The sequence below is a fragment of the Bactrocera tryoni genome, chromosome 2, assembly GCF_016617805.1.
Source record: "Bactrocera tryoni isolate S06 chromosome 2, CSIRO_BtryS06_freeze2, whole genome shotgun sequence".
NCBI classification, from domain to species: Eukaryota; Metazoa; Arthropoda; class Insecta; order Diptera; family Tephritidae; genus Bactrocera; species Bactrocera tryoni.
The window spans coordinates 83,901,948-83,920,164 of NC_052500.1; the positions used below are offsets into that span (position 1 = coordinate 83,901,948).

Here is an 18,217-nt window from a genome sequence, read left to right on the forward strand (position 1 = left end):
TCGTCTAGACGACGTGGAACTACTTCAATTCTTCCAATCAAATCATTCGGCATGGCAGAGCATACCAAATCGTCTTCATTTACCTCCTCTTCATCACTTACAATGATAGGGTCAAGAGGAATGACTATTATGACATTTTCAGAATCATCGCCTTTTTTCTTCATAAGCTTACTGTAATTTTAAGAAATCATTCTGCATCTTAAAAACCTTCCGATATACCATAATTATGCTTATAAAAACCACCTATAAAATGTTGGTAAAAGTTAATGGTTCTGCCCATTGCCCCCAATTGGGGACATCACTATGGAACTATACCACTTAAATATATGTAATTTTGTTATTTTTCAACAAAATGCCACTTCGAAAAGCTTGTGCACTCTTCACTTAATATTTAAGACAAATCTTTTAGTTTAGTTTCACAATATATTCGAAAATATGGAATAAATACATCATAAGAATTAACTCGACAAAAAGTCAAACTTTGAAGCGCTAGAAATTATTTTTTATTGCCACAATCAACATTTGTTTTTGTTTACATATACCACTTGTGCCATCAATATGTTATAATTCAGTAACATTATTCGTTTTCGCTATTTGAACAGGTGTCCTACTACGGGAACAAAGAGAAGTAATGGGTTAACATGAAACTTTAAGCGCGTCTTTCTCAAAACTACTTTTACCCATGCACTTGCCTCAATGTCAGTTTTTATCAGCCGATTTACTTTAAATATTGCATGAATTTTCTTCAAATATCTTTCTTTCACTCATGGCAAAATCATGGCGACGAAAACACTGCATTTTTCCCTCTCTACTTCAAGAACTCATAACTCAATGAAGTTTTTTCTTTTTTAATTAATTTTGTGCACTCTTTAAATAAATAAATAAGTGATAAAAATTTATGGCAAAACTATTAAATTCTTCTTTTTATCAATTGCAAAAAAGGCTCCAAATTCGTGACTCAACAATAAAATCCTCTTTAGGTAATCATTACAAATAATAGTAGTAATGATAATTATAAAAATAGAAATTTATTAACATAACGCATTCTAATAAAGTTCATTTTATTTTTTCGAACTTGAGTTCTGTCGTCAACTACTTGATCACAACAGTTCCAATTGGCAGTTTTTGCTTATTAAGTTAAAAAAACTTAATATAAATCTGAATGTGATATAACTTAAAGACTTCCAAAATATTTTGTTTGCAATGCAAAATTAATTAGTTTTAATTGGTTTTCCATACTAATAAAGCCAGCGGTGATTCCCAAAAAGTGGCGCAATCATTCAAACGCAAGAAAACATTTGCATATTCTCATAAGCCAGCGCAAACATGACAGAAAGAAAATAAAGGTAAATAAAAGAACAAATTAAGAATAAATTAGTTTCATATTTTTATATTTTAACACGTTAGCTGCCAGTGTATCACCGGTGATCCCCACCCCCAGGTGCCAAGGTATAAACGGTGATACACGCCTAGGCCAAAACGCTATAGGTATTTTTTTCTTGGCACCTGGGAGTCGATTTTTGTCGTTATCATCAGTGATATACTGGCAGCCAACGTGTTAAAGCTCATTCAAGAGTTACAAAATATAAAACTGAATTAATCAAAACACTTGCAACAAATTGACAAAATATATCAAATTATTCAAATAACCAACTTTTTGAACATACACACACTTACATATATGGGTTTATTTGTAATTAATAAAAATATCAAAAATTAATTCTGATTGAAGAAAAAACGCATAAAAATGATTTATGTCAAAATGCGCAGAAACAATGGACTGAGAATATACAAGCATGCTTAAAATTTTAAACCAAATGAAAAAAACCATTCTTAGGCAAAGAAATATGTCTTGAAAAAGTCAATCACACACTAAACTTAAAGCACAAATTAAAAACATTGAACTCAATTAACGACTTAGTGCCATTAAGAGAATAATTACGGCGACTAAAGTGCTTAGATAAAGATATGTATGTAATTGGAGCAAAGCTTAGCCAATTTTTACTCATTCCAAGCGGATATACATATACTATTTTATATAATATATATATATATGTACACATATGACTTTATTGATACATATAAGCACTTTATATTTTTATAGAGCTTTTGAAATGCTGTGCCGTGTGGCATATAGTGCGCAATGTATGCCGCGCATGCGCAGTGCAAGTTCATAGAATTTTATAAATCTTTTTCATTATTTTTTAATTGATGATTTCAGTGCGGTTTTGCAATCGTTAAATTACATGTGCAAGTAAATGAGATTATTTTTTTTTTTTCAATTTTTCTCTCGCTTATAAATTGATACACACACATACACACATGTCCGTTTCTGTAACACTTTGCAGGTGTACATTTGTTGTTATAAACACTAACTTAGTTTTTATGGCAAATTCTACGCGTCAATGCAACCAGCGCTAGTGCAAGTTTGTGCTAGCTTATACTCTGTACAGGCAGACCCACTAATACGCCGTTGAAATGAGTTTGTATTAACTAACCTAGTTTTTTGGCGTGCGCATGCATTTATGGCAAATTGCATAAATGCTTGTTTCCAGATGTCATTGGCTTGTGAAAAACAACTGCGAGCATTTTATTATGTTGTTGTTGTTGTTGTTTTGCACTGTTTCTCATTCTTTTAATTTCTATTTTGATGAAGATTTTTCCCTTGAGAAATTCACTTCTTGAACAACTGAAATGGATTTAAATGGATCAATAGAAATGCTGGAGATGTAAGTGACAAGCAAAGTAGAATAAATTGGAGAAGTGCGAGCTGAAATCATAAAAGTTTCTTGACTTTCTCAAGCTTTTTCGTCCTATTCGACGTTCTCAACTTTATAGAAAGTCCAGATATTTTGTAGTCGAAAAAGTTATTTCGTATTTTTTTTATTAAATGAAGCATAAAATCTCACATTTTCAACACTATACGGTATGACACAATGTGATTGGTAGCACTGGAGATACACGACTGCAACGACAGCTATTGACAAAATACGAAAAGACTTTTTCGACTACCAACATTTTTTAATACAAACAGGTGCATGAATTTTTAATGATATTCTGACATCTTAAGTACTCAAGTCTAACAAACATGTGTTAAAAAAAAGGTTTGAAATTTTTTTCAAAAATTACGGATGAAATCGTTCTAAGCTAACTTCAAGTATTTTAAAGGGCTTTTTGTAAGACTTTTAAAAGAGCAGAGACTTGCGAGAGATTTTAATATGTGTATACACGAACTAGTCCATCAGTTTTTCTTAGCTTTATTCTTTATCAAGAAGCTGTACATTTGATGGAACGGCCGATAATGTACCACTATAACATATAGCTTTCTTAAGAACTGTGCGATCGGGTTAAAGTGCTTATATGAAAAGCTTTGTCATTTAACGAGATATCTTCACGAAATTTGGCATAGATTATTATCTAATAATAATTATTATCGGTGAAATTTTCCAAATCGCATCACTATAGCATATGCCTGTCATACAATACGAAAAACTTTGTCAATTGACGAGATATTTTCACAAAATTTGGCACGCGTTGTTGCCTATGTCTATAATGCAATCTGCTGTTCCAATTGTTCAGACCTGCCATACAAACTGAAGAATCGGAATCAAGTGTTTGTATGGAAAACTCTTTTATTTGACGAGATATTTTCTCGAAATTTGACATTAGTTGTTGCCTAAAGCAATGATGCAATCTTCGAAGAATTGGTTCAGATCGTGTCACTATAACATATGGCTATGATACAAACTGAACGATCAAAACAAAGTCCTTGCAAAGAATTGTTTGTATTTGTGATGAGTATTATAGCTCCGATTAAACCGAAGCTAACCCATTTAACAACATGTTTGCCATATTCGAAAAGTTTTGAAAATTTTTCTAAAATAACTATTCTTTAGACAATCGTTTCCCAAAACCCTGGAATGTTTCTGTTCATGGAAGTACTGATGAAATCACAGTGCTTAAGCTATTTTTGAAAAGTATTGAATCATTTTATGTTATGTTTAGAATCCATGCTTTAAATACTGCTTCCTTTCAGAAGACGAAATCCAAACTTAAAATTGAAACAAAAACTCAAAGGAAGCAAAAATTATAATCAAGTATTTTTACTAACCATGTCTACCCAAACTCTTTTGATATTAATATTAAAAAAGTCTCGATTCATATACCTCCATAACTTGTCAATCAAAAAACACTAATAACCAAGCTTTCTAATATTAAACTTAGCACCAACAAACATTTATGCAAGCTTTTGACACCAATTTATTTATGATTATTTGCCATATGATATCATCAACCAACACTTTTCCAATGAAACATTTCTTTAATGTATTATGTTTTCGATACTTTAAATCCTTTATTATTTACGGTTAAAAATGATTAACAATTTTTGTATTTATTTTCTAAAACAGATTATTTTTTTGTAAACAAAAGACAGATATCTGTTCGAGGAGTTAAAAAGTATTGATTTGCTACAGTCAACCCTTTCACCGTTCAAGAAAAACTGCCACAAATTATTGAAGACCATAATTTTGGCGCCAAAGGAGCTCGACCAACACATACACACATAGAAATGAACAGAAAATATCATATATACACCTACACTGTACGTGTGAGGCGCTCTCGCGTGTATGAATAGAAAACCGAAAGCTCTGCTTACACATACTCTCTCTTCTGGCACACGTACAGTGTGTGTGAAACACTTTCGATTTCATTACAACAACGCAGAACATACGCAAACACACACAGCGCGTATATGTACACGAACTTAAGCTTTCGCGACGCTTTGACTTGGCGCTTACGCTCGCACAAACGAGCAAACTCGCAAACGCGCTCTCCAGCGTAGCCCCCAACAGCATCGTACAAGTCTTTTACTTGCGCTTAATTTCCATAACTTCACCATCGCAGACCGCTACTACTGAGCATTTTTTATGCCTTTACATGCAGCCACCCCTCCCGCCTGTCAACTATATGGACTACTGCTTCACGACTTTTGTTGTTGTTTCAATAATGGCAATAATAGCTAATTGCAAAAGTCTTCGTGAGTGGCACTGGCGCTGTCGGCAATCATATGCAGAGCTCGCTTTGGCTGCTGCTGCTTCTGCTTCTGTTGCTGCTGCTGTTGCTGTTGCTGTCGTTGGTCGCATCCGTGCCTCTCCCTTCACGCCCGCTAATCAGACCGCCCGTCAACGCTTTGCGGTGGTTCTATAAGCATGCGTCGGTATAAAAGCTTGTGGCGGCTGGTCAAAATTATTCAGTATCTGTTGTAGGTTCGTTGTTATTAGAACGACCTCAGCCTCCAAGTAATATATTTGACTTAAGCGCTTGCAATCAGCAATTTGTGATTTGCTAAAAGTATTTGTGTTTTTGATTTCAGATTCGTTTCATTTATTTAACTGAATACTTAAAAAAGACGAGCAAAGCAAGTGGTTAAAGCAGCGCATTTGTTGTTGGTGATAATTAAATTTGTGAAACAAGATGAAATCTCTGGTATGTTGTGTGAAAATTGAAGAAAATTAAAGAAATTTAAATATAAGAAAACAGAAATTGAAACAGTTGTAAGAGACTCAAAGACTTAACGGTGCTGTATAAATATAAGAAAACTGTGTTGAGTGATTATTTTACACAAAATGAATAAGTCACGAAACAGCGCGGAGGCAGCTGCTAGACAGAAGTGGTGTTAAAAAATCATTTACAGCAAGTTTCAAGAGATTTTAGTTCTGGAAATGCATAATCATGCAATGAATATTTGATGGCATTTTTATATCAAATAGCCGAGCTAAATATTTTTTAACATTTTTTTTTTGATTTTAGTTATATTTATGAGTTTCAAGCAATTCTTAAAGCATTGTTCGCTAAAATATGAGTTTAAAAGCGTTTTTTTAATTTGTCACAAATTTTTTTAAAATATGTGCTATAGATTCAAAAATTTTTGCAATAGCTTCATTTATATATTTTTTTGAATTATTGCAACATATATATTTTTTCTGGTCATTACAATGAACAAAAGTGTTAGAAAAAGATACAATGTTTGAAAAAAATTCAAAAAATATATACAGTTTCTTTTATTTAATTTTTTCTACCTCAGAATATATAAAAAAATATTTAAAAATTGTCACTTTTTCTATTTAAAAAAATTCAAAAACTTTAATTTTTTCTACTTCAAAAAAAAAAAACAATTTTTAATTGTAAAAAAAATTAATTTAATTTATAAAAAAAAATTAAAAACTTTTAGTTTTTCTACCTTAAAAAAAAATATTTAAAAACTTTAATTTCGTCTATTCAGAAAAAACTATAAAAAAATTAACTTTACTCTTGTCTCACTTGCACTTTCATTAATTTGGATCATAAAACTTTAGTTAGTCTCAACAACTTTGGCAAAGTTTGTGCCTTAAGTCTTTTATGTCAAGCTTTTACTCCAAGTAGTTCACGAGTTAGAACTTTGTAGAAGTTTTTTTCTCAGCATACTCTAGTTTTGCATGCATATTTTTTATTTTTTATATATAATAGTTTTTAATCAAAAAAAAAAATTTTCAATAGAAATGTTTCAAAAAAACAAAAAAAAATTTTAATACAATAAATTTATAAATAAAAAAAAAAAAAAATATTTTTTTCCAAAAAAAATATTTTTTTCCAAAAAAAAATTTTCTTTTGAAAAATCAAAAATTAAATTTTTTCGATAAAATTGTAATGATTTGCTTTGAAAAAAAAATTGTACACAAAATTTCGTCCGTTGCAATGCAGACAAAATAAAATATGATTTATACTATCAAATATATATTTTTTATCTCAGCTAAGTCGTTTTGTCCACTCTCAGCTCAAATAATTGTGAAATGTTCTCATATGGCGCTAAATTTTTTTTTTTATTTCATCAAATTAACCTTAAAATGTTCTCACAAAGCGCCAAAAACCGTGAGCGGGTAGCAAGGGCTGTCTATAAGAACTTAAGAAATATACACTATCGATCCACATACGCATACAAATACACACATATATAACAACCATCAATAAATGGCCAAAGCAATTACATCATTATTAAATTTTGATTGATTTTCTATTCAAAACAAAAAGCTAAACATTCAATTACTGCTCCGCCCTTCCACCAAACCCTCAAAATACCGCCAAATCAGCGGAATTCACAAAACGCCAGCTTTTCCCTCACACGTACAACAGACGCAATAATACATGACAAATTTGCCCAGCATTAACCTTGTCAGCGCAACGGTGAAATGCAGAAGCACCCTTAAAACGCACAAATGACAAAAATAAAAACCGAAATTTTTCATGAATTTTATTACCGAATACTCACACCTCGAATGCGCATTGAACTTGGCTCAAAGCCAAAGCAACAACAAGCAGTGCAGCCAAAACAAAGCGCAGCCGGTTGTTGATGATGTGCAAACAAAAGCCACAAAAACACTGATATGTTAAGCAAAACACACGCAAGCAGTGGCGAAAAGGTGTGAGAAAGAGGTGGGAACAGACACGCACAAACGAAAGTCGCGCGGAAAAGTAAAAAAATGCAATTTCATAGCACGCACCGTGCCTTGGCAACTAAATATAATAAAAATAATACAGTTAACACAACAACAATGCAGTAGTAGTCTCAGTGTGGCTCTCTATACATGCCATTCGCGCATACTTCACTTGCAGTGCCTCAGCCGGCCAACTAACATGCCGTGCCACATGTGGCAGCGTTATTAATTCAAAACAGAAGCACGCAACTTTATTATATCATTGTTTTCCCGTTTTGTCTGCTTTTCCTAATAAATTCTGCTATTAGCTATTAGCTTCACTTTTTCGCTATAAATTTCTGAGCAATTTTGGTCACTGACTTCGCTTGACCGCAGTGGAAAAGGAAGCGCCGACATGCGTTCGACATGTTGCATCGTAATGCTCGCTATTTATAGCCACTCCGATTGTTTTTGTTACGTACCAGAAATATTAATTTTGCTTTCGTTTGCGCATGACGACCGAATTACAAGCCCGAAATGGCATGCGCCGACCAGTTGAGGCTTGTAGCTGAGCCTTTGGAACTGGTTGGTGCGGAAGCGCTTCCATTTTTGGTACATCAGAAAATGCAGGTTATTGTGCTAACACGCAAAATTGGCATTGATGGCCTACTTTTTGTTATATAATGTTTACTAGTTGCGAATTGAATATTGAATACCATAAAATTGCGGTGAAGTGGCAGACTTTAATATAAAAAAAACCAAACAAACCAATTTTATCAACCCCCTTGGCTCAAATGATAGCAGACGTAGTTGCCAGCACTATTTGAGTTGGTCTCTTATATCTTCTACGAAATATTCAATTCACTTTTGATGAAGCGGACTTTAGTTATACCCTACTCACAATACCACATAAGCTCACTTCTACAATTTTTTGTTCTCTTTTCAGTTCATTTTCGGCCTCTTGGCCTTATCAGCATTCACTTATGCCGAGGAAGCGCAAAAATCAGCGGAGCCGAAGTCTGCTGAGCCCGCAGCAGCCGCTTCCGAAGTGAAGCCATCCAGCACAGCCGAGAAGAAACAAGAAAAACGTGGCATCATTCATGGAACCGGCTACGGTTACGGCGGTGGTCATGGTGGCGCAGTACTTTTAAGTGGTGGACATGGTGGTGGATATGGTGGCGGTATTGGTGGTGGTGCCATCATTTCGGGCACTGGACTCGGTGGTGGTTTGGGTGGTGGACTTGGCGGTGGACTCGGCGGTGGCATTTCCGTACCCACTAATGTCCAAACCTCTTACGTGGAACGTCAGGTCGCTGTGCCTTATCAAGTCGAACGTGCCGTGCCCTACCCAGTGGAGCAAATCGTTCAAGTACCAGTGCAAGTACCTGTACCACAACCCTACCCCGTTGAGAAAACCGTACATGTACCAGTCAAAGAGATCGTCAAAGTACCTGTGCATATACCACAACCCTACCCCGTAGAGAAGACTGTTCACGTACATGTGCCCGTACATGTGGATCGCCCAATACCAGTGAAAGTGCCCGTCCCAGCACCATACCCAGTTGAGAAGATCGTGCAAGTGCCCGTTAAAGTACCGGTACCACAACCCTACCCGGTTGAGAAGATCGTGCAAGTGCCCGTCAAAGTACCTGTACATGTGCCACAACCTTACCCAGTCGAAAAGATTGTACAAGTGCCCGTCAAAGTACCCGTCGATCGTCCCTACCCAGTACCTGTGGAGAAACCATACCCAGTACCTGTCGAGAAGCCCGTACCATACCCAGTCGAGAAGCGTATCACCATACCTGTGCAAGTGCCAGTCGATAATCCAGTGCCAGTCCATGTAGACCGTCCCGTGGCTGTGCCTGTCAAAGTTGCTGTGCCCAGGCCATATCCCGTCATCAAGGAGATCCCTGTACCAGTCGAACGCAAAGTACCCTACCCGGTGAAGGTACCAATCGATGTACCACGCCCCGTGCATGTCGAACAGCACGTCCCGGTGGCCGTTGAACAACACGTGCCCTACAAAGTGCCAGTTCCAGTGCCCGTCCATGTTCAGAGCCATGTTGCGCCAGCGGCTGCGATAATTAGCGGAGGCTATGGTGGTATTGGCGGTTACGGTGGCCATTCCATTGGCTCCCTTGGTGGTCACTCCCTCGGAGGCTATGGTGGCCATTCGATCAGCTATGGACACGGAATTCACAAGAAGAAGTAAATTGCCAAATGCTTTGACTCGTTGAGGGTGTGAGGGACTTTTTAGTAAAAAGGCAGCAGACTTACATATGTACATCTAGAAATTACGGTTAATTAGTTGAGAATTTAAACAGAACGGCCATCATTGCTCGAAAAATTTACATTAAAAAATTGCGCGGAAATATGAATTGAAGTGAAATGAGACAGAGGCTATGGTATTCTCTGGCTCTTTCTCAGTTCTGCTTTTCCAAATGTATAATTTAGTTTTTAGTTTGTGATAAAAATTTCGAATTAAATGGCGGCGACGAATGGATATCGGCGCAACAGCGAAAAGTGCGAGGAGACTGTCAAAAGTGGCACGTATTTGAAGTAAAATGGGCAGACAACTCGGCATACGATTGGAGGGTGTGGAACTTACATAAGTTAAGCGTGAATTGGAAGGAATGTCGAGACAAAAAGAGTCGAATGAAATGTAAATAGTAGACGAGAATATTTTGGCTCTTCTCTGCCTCCAAACATTTTCTTTCATTTACTATAAAGTCCACAAACTTGCCTGCCACACCTACATTTTTTTTATAAAAGCACAGATTCGTAGTTTGCAACGTTTACTTCCAGATACACTTAAGAACCTTCATATTTTTGCACAGTGTCTTTACTGAAACTTTTTGCAAGCGTTTCATATCGAATTTTGTCTCCATCAATCATATCTTCTGTAGAAATGAACAAAATGGTATGAACTTTGTTTTTGTACGAATTATTAATTTGTATATAATTTAATTATGTAAATAAAATGACGACAGAACATTATCGAAGAATATATAAGAAAAATTGTTGTATTATTTTTAATGGCTTCACAAAGGAGTACTGCATTTAGCAATCTAAGTGTGTGTGCGGTTTCCCGAAACTCCCTCACTGGATCCCTTAGGATCGGTTTTGGTAGTCCAGCTTTAGCCAAGTTACCGCGGAGCCCAGCTATTCGATAGTAGAACACACGAGGAGAGAGCACTAACCCGTTTCCATTCAACCGATATCGAGGATAGGATGACCTTCCTTATCAGCTCATCAACTTAAAGCCAAAGAATATACCCCGCCTTCAACCTTCCCTTCAAGCTTCGGCGCTCACTGTCCCTCACCTCTAACGACGTCTATCCACCCATGTCTTTCTCGCAGGTATCTGGCCAGAGAAAAAGCCGCTAGAATTTTGTTTGGCGATACCATAAACAAGAGATCCGGTATAAAGTCAAAGCTAATGAGGATTTCGAATGTTCACGCATATATTCATTTAGTAGCCAAGATTTCCTGAGTTGAATATCGACTTTTGCGCTTTTTTGAGACCCCGCATTCATTATTGGATAATATTCGATCGAATAGACCATGTCCAGCGCGCAGTGTACACGAAGACCGTGGATAGTCGATTCGGGATCGATCGCAGCAACTCAGACTGACGTATGGAACGACATGGCGCATTTTACGATGAGATCTTAAATTGAAAGCATAAAACAATGTATTTTGCAGGAACTGAAGTCACTCGACCTTCCCAAGCGATATCGCATCGCCCTATGGGCTCTTGAAAAGTTCAAGGAAGATCCAATACTCTGGCTCAATAGTTACGTAAGCAAGCAAAATTGCCTCATTTGAAGCGAAAAGAAGACTGGAGAGCCGGTTTGGCGTGTTTTGTGGTTCGGTGGAATCATCGGTCCATACTTATTCAAAAATGCTGTCAGTGAGAACGTAACCGTCAATGACGACTTTTATCGCGTCTTGATAACCGACTATTTGATGCCTAATTTGGTTTCAACAAAACGGCGTCACTTCCCACATATCGCATCAATCAATGAACTTATTGAGAGAACACTTCAGTGAGCAAATAATTTCACGTTTCTTGTGAAAAAAGTTTATGGTGATCAGTGCCTATCCCGTAGTAATATGCATGAGTGGTTTAAGCGATTCCAAGAAGGTCGTGAGGACCTCTGTGACGATCAGAAGTCGGTCGTCTTCAAAAGTCAAAAATAAAGACAATGCTGATTTGTTTTTACGATTCCGAGGGTATTGTACACCGAGAGTTCGTCCCACCTGGCCAAAAGATTAATGCTGTGTTTTACCTTGGTGTTATGAAGCGTCTTTTGTCACACATTCGTCGTGCTCGACCACAATACCGTGAGGCAGGGTCCTGGCGCCGTGTCATCGGTCGACGCTTGTCGAAAACTTTGGAAACTATTTGGAAAACTTCATTTGCCCATGAAAGGACACTGGTTTCAGGACATTTCAGCTATCCAAAAGGCGACGACCGATATTCTCAAGAGCATTCGGAAAAATTACCTTAAACACTCATTTGAAATGCTAATTGACCGGGATAAACGCTGCATCGAAGCACAAGGAAACTACTTTGAATAAAAAAAATATAACTTTTGAAAAATATTAATTTTTTGTTGTTTTTTTAACAGTCCTGTTTCTTTTGCGACAGACCTTTTATTTAAAAAGTTCTGTTTCTTTTGCGACAGACCTTGTATATACAAATTATAATTTTTTATCTCGGCGTAAAGTTTTCATAAGTGTATAAAACATCAATAATTCTTATGAAATCAACGCAGCTCAAGCCTACAGCTTTTCAAAGCTTCAAATGCACAAGTGGTCGACGCTGGCAACAAAATTTATTTCTCAAAAGCTTGCTAAATTTCTGACTATAGTAGTACAACTATTCAGTACAAATAAATAATTGTTAATTTTCAAAATTTTTATTTAATCGGTATTTGCAATGGGAAATTATTCCGAAACTATTTTCTGAATTAAACTTTGCTGGTATGCAAAAAATAATTCGCAATTCATTTTCTTACATTGATCGCTGATACTCAGAAAGCATTTTACTTGGCGGGCCTTATTCCAAAGCTCAAATTTTCACAGCAAGCCTAAAAGTATGCACAGGCAGCATAACTGATTAAGAAAACAAGTACAGTATGGTGCAAAGAGCGAGCTTTAAGTCGTACTTAATTTTACATTAAACCGGATATCCCCAGAAAGCTAGCAAATGTGGGTTTATTTGTATTTCCTTTAGTCAGCTTTGAACATGTCTTTTAATTAAGGTATTACATACAACTAAACTGGAAACCGTTGCAGTTCAAGGGTTGTCTTAAAGAGCTGTGCTTTTATTTTGGTGTGTAAAATATGTACAAGAGGAAGTTTAATGTTTGACAATTTTGATGTCTGCCGGAAGTCACAGACTCATTTGATTAAATACTCTTTGGAAAAATTATAAATCACATGGCTTAATTTAGAGTTGAGTATGTTTTAAACCAAGCACATTGCTTTATTGTAAATATAAGCAAACTCTGAAAAAGTTGAGCTATAATTACTTAAACTATAATATAGTCGAACTACAAAGGCAATTGTCATAAAATAAAATAAAAATTTAAACAATAAAGGAATCAAAATGCAATACATGGAAGTATCGTTAGTCGCTTGGAGCAAAAAAATATTTACATATTGGTTAGTCCAAAAAGTCTTTTCGTATTTTGTCAATAGATGTTGTTACAGTAGTATATCTACAGTGGTGCCAAACACATTGTGTCATACCATATGGTGTTGGAAGAATGAGATTTTAAGCTTCACTTAACTAAAAAAAATAATTAAATTCGGGGAAGTTGAAAAAAGTTAGAGCTGTTCAAAAATGGATGATAGCTACTGAGTTGAGCCATAAATTAGACGGAACTCACTACTTATGCAACTTTTCACACTCAACAGCAAAAGTTAGTGCAATATGTATACATAGTATAGTTCGAATATAGTTACAGAATGCAAGTTGGTTCACAAATAATTTATTCAGCGCCAGAAAAACACAAAAACCAAAACCAAAACATACTTGGCAGTTCAATGTTTCACTGGTTGTGAGCCTTCACAATGCTTGCTTCGGCGCAATAAATATTTTTTAAAGCAACAAGTGCAATTAAAATGCAATAAATATGTGTAATTATGCATGAATTCTTTTAGTGTTATTTCAATTATTATTTTTTGTTTGGAAGTCTCCCTATAGACGCAAATTTATGTACAACTACATATGTATATACATAAATGTTGTCGTAAATAATGTATATATCTGTAATAAGGAAGTACATGACTGAAGTCAGGGCTGCGCGGGCGATGGAATTGAATGATTGATTGGTAAATGGCTGTTGCTTAGTTCAGCTAGCGCCTTTGGAAAATGTATGCCGCACTTACGCATGCGTCGGATTTTCTTTCAACTTTTGGGCATGGTTGCGTGTAGTATTTGAATTATATATGTATATGAAAGCAACTGGTACTAATTATCAAGACATATAAATATTAAATATATGATTAAAATTGAAAAAAGTGAAAAATTCTTGAACATTTTCTCATATTAAAATGAAGGATACTATAAATTTCTTAGCAACCTACTTAATAACTGATGAAATCTTACTCAGACTGGTCCATTTAAACTGCACCAAATCGACAAAATTTGTCTGCCAAATCGTGTGAAGTCTGATTTTCATATCTCAATAACTCTATGTTGGGAAGCTTTTTCTTTACGAAGAGAAAATTTCATATTGCCGATTTTGAAATTGTGTGTTTTCCATGGAATCCCGAACACAAATCGTCGAAAATATTTAAGAAGTATTTTGGGTAATCTACTTTATCACGAACACAGATATTGGACCCATACAAAGCATTCAGTGAAGGTTGCAAGTCATTAATACATAAGTTAAACTCGAAAATGTTAAAGGAACAGTGCTTGAAAATCATCGTGTTGTCATCAGAGAGATTGCAGAGGATTTCCACATATCTTTCGGATCGACTTAACACATTTTGGTTACTATTTTGGGTATAAAACGTGCCATAACTAAACTCACATCAAAAGTTTTGAATCTTTTGCAAAAACGACGCCAAGTAGAGGTCGCAAACGAGATGCTTGATAACGTAGCTGAGAGCCCTACAGTCATCAAATGCATCTTTACTGGAGACGAGACGTTGATGACGTCGAAACAGTCTACCAATCTAGGGCATGAATGCCTACCCTAGAATGAGTCGATACGAAAAAAAACTAAATTTACTAAAGGTCATCCCAGTTTGAAAGCTTGCTATTACAAGTTTATGTATAATTGGGTTAAACATTGTCACGATTGTATCGGCTAAAAAGGAAGTTATTTTGAATTTTTTTGCCAATCCGGGTCAAATTTTATCAGATAGTATTTCCCAATTTCCTAATTATTTATTCACCTGTTTTTTTTTACATATTCCACTTTTTTATTAATTTGTTTTGTATTAATTTTTTTAATTATAAAAATATTGCATGCTATATAAAAGTTATAACTACAAAAGTAAGAGAAATCAATTGAAGAAATAACAAATCGAAATAAAAAATAATATAAATAAATTGACTTCTTGCTTTCGACGCCTTTGCGTATTAGTTCACATATCTGGAGCAAGTTGTAAAACTTCCTCATTGTTACGTGCGACGAGCGCGGCAGCAGCCGGTACGAAAGTGGCATGTGTGGACTAGCTTATATGGCAGCACTTGCATTGCGCACTCACTCGTTTATACATTCATTCATTCATTTCATGTGGTCAATTTACATTTAAATGAATTCAATTATTCGTGCACAGTAACAAAAAAGGGGGGTTCAGGGTTTGGCTGCAAATTTTTTTACTTCGTTGTAAAATTCTGGCACGTGGAATATCAGGGAACCAGATCTGATTGATATATAGAGACTTAAGAGATCATTTCGAATAAAGTTATTTACATTACTATATCTCCCCGCTTAGTGAAGACATTATAGCGAACTCACTCAAGGAAACCAAATAAAAGGTAAGTAATATCTTCAAGGATTATGGTAATTTCAGCTTTTTGAAATAGTTTCATACGCCATTTTGGCGTTGATTACAAACGAGATAGAAATATATGAAGAGCATACCTTATATGATAAAGTACTGTAGGATCCTAAGGAGTCACGATCTATATGTATATTGTTTCATCAGAACACCATCTATCGATCTTTACAAAAATTACTCTGAACCCTCGATTCCATCAAGGCGAAGAGATTTCATGTTCCGACCCCTCATATTATTTTTAGCATTGTCTTTAGTAATATTATTGAAACCTCAGCGCAAAACATAACTTGGACTTAGATGAGCCTAAAGTTGGGGATTTTGACCAAATATTCCCAATTTGTCTCCACAACAACTCCTGCAAAATATTAGCATCACTTATAAAACATAATAACTAATTGTTTTGGCCCCCAGGCAACCCAAACTTTTCGAAATTGCTTTATTTGCATTAAGTGTTGCTGCGCCTTACTTTTCACATATCCTCTTATTACCGTTTATGTCCACTAATGGACGCCTGGCGTTGCCACAAAAGTCCGTGCGCAGCATAAGTGAGTGCCACAGGCGCCGGTCAGCGGCAGACTGCGCGTTTTTCAACCATTCCGGCTGCTTGTATTTATTGATGGCGAATTTTCGCTGTTCAACTTTATTGGCATGGAAAATATGTCTTACGAAAATAATATGGCGAGGCGGTTATGCTACATAATCATGTATGAGTAATCACACAAGTGTGTATGTAATATGTGTCGGTCGGCAGCAGCATTGCCGCTTGCACGTGTGTGAAAGTGCATATTTTGGCGCATTTAGTTTTTATTTTTCTTTCTTCAAAATGTGCTGTTGTTGTGAAAAATTGACTTGCAATTAACAACACTTGCACTTATCTGCGCATTGATTACGTAATATCGTGGGGAGAAAATCAAAACCAAACACACATATAAAAGATACGGACAAGAACAGCATGTTGCGCCATGGCTGCGCAATACAATAAAGGGTGATGCGGTATGATGTGTTACTTTCTTCAGAGATTGTAGCAATGCTACTTATATTAATTCAAGCGAATTGAGCTTTTCGTTTGCTAAGTCTGGTGGTTTAACTACAAGTACTTCATTTACTGGAAGGGAGTCGGTAAAGGTGTCAATGGCTCCACCGTGAATGACAGTCAGTGCGCGGCTGATGTTTATTTCGTCCGTAATCTGTTTGGCGCTCTGTTCAGTGTCGTCGACGTAATCAAGAAATAATCACTTGATGAAGGCAGCTTCTCTTCAAGCTGACGACGGTGGCGATAATTTCTATAATTCCCACGACAAACGGTTCTACGGTACCGAAGTGGAGCCGGATTTTGTAGCCAAAGTCTCTTATATCGGTGATCCAGCCTTTATCTATGCTGGCATTAAGTTCAAGCCGGGCCCGGAAATTCCTCTGCTGCGTTTGGGCTAAAAGGCTCCGACCAAACTCTACCTCGGTTAGGTGCAATACATCAAGGGATGGAACCATCTTAAGTGTTCAGGAGGGGAGTGGACCACACGTTAAGTGGCCCAAACTGCCAACGCATATTAACTTGTAGAGCTCTACAAATGACTTAATTTCGGCAATACGTCATCACTCCAGTTGAGTGGCCAACACGGGACATATACGATCTGAAAGAGCTCAACTAGGCAGCATGACTCCCAGCCTGATTAATGCTTACGCCTAACTTTCATTAGTCTAGTTCACTGAAAGAGGCTAATCAAAAAACGCGATACCTATCGAGCGAAGAGCTCAAGTATATAGGTAAAAGCTGGGCCTTCTGTGACAGAACTTGAATAAATGAACGCTCAGGCCGATTACGATTATGTGAGTATAACATGGTCTCTGATTTAACTGGTAAGTCAGTTAGCATTCAAGGCAGCATCTGTGTTTCAAGTAAGTCCATTTGTTGGGTCTAAAGATTGTGCAGAGAGGTAATAAGTAGACTTATTTTGTAGAACTTCATCTTCCTGTTGTTAAGCCTGTAGCTTTTCCCGTGATGCGTGTGGTACTAAATAGGTAAGTATCAGGTTTTGGTACTTGACCAGCGTTTGCTGAGCTTACTGGAGAGCCACCATCGCCAGGACGCAAGATGACATCGAAAAACAGACAATTATGCTATAACCAGTCGTTCATACAAGTGAAATAGGAAAGTAGCCTGAAACTTTTACTAATGAGGTCATGGGAGAAGGAGAAGCATAGATTTGCTAAGCTAAAAATTTAAAGAAACTTTTCAACTACTCTCGTCCTAATATCATCAGACTGGAAACGGCTTCTTCTGGATGTTACAAACTACATCTCAAGAATCTTGTCGAAACAAGACACCCTTTAATCAGACGTTTTAATTACACTCAAAACCTGTACACAGCAGCGCCAATAAGCATTTAATCTCATGCATTTCCCAACCGGCGGCGGTGCACGTATCTTATCGGTCTATTTAAAAATGTTCCGTGGATTTTTTTTTTAATAAATTTTTCAAGTAATTTTTCCTGTTTCCATACAGACATAAAAATAGCATACTATAAGCGTATACTGTCCATTCACGGCATAATTTTTCGCACATTGTTATTGACTTTTCGAACGTGAACGGCTTTGTGCGGCAATCACCGTCAGCTGGGTGCGTTCACAATGCACTTTTTACGCTTTGCTTTTCCGCAAATTGCGCTGCCAAAGTTCAGCTGTCATTTTTGTGTACTCTTATTGTTGTTTCTTGTTGTTGTTTTATGTAGTTT

At 36.3% G+C, this 18,217-nt stretch overlaps 2 protein-coding genes across 2 annotated transcripts in view; one reads left to right on the top strand and one right to left on the bottom strand.

Annotated features, from left to right (window-relative positions):
* LOC120767927 (angiotensin-converting enzyme) overlaps nt 1-18,217 on the bottom strand; it is a 171,653-nt gene that overhangs the window by 115,951 nt on the left and 37,485 nt on the right. The gene's annotated exons all lie outside the window — the stretch shown is intronic.
* LOC120767928 (proline-rich protein 4-like) lies at nt 5,305-9,775 on the top strand. Its single transcript, XM_040094289.1, has 2 exons — nt 5,305-5,487; nt 8,398-9,775. The coding sequence occupies exons 1-2, from the start codon at nt 5,476-5,478 to the stop codon at nt 9,664-9,666; spliced, it is 1,281 nt and encodes a 426-aa protein (XP_039950223.1). The 5' UTR covers nt 5,305-5,475; the 3' UTR covers nt 9,667-9,775.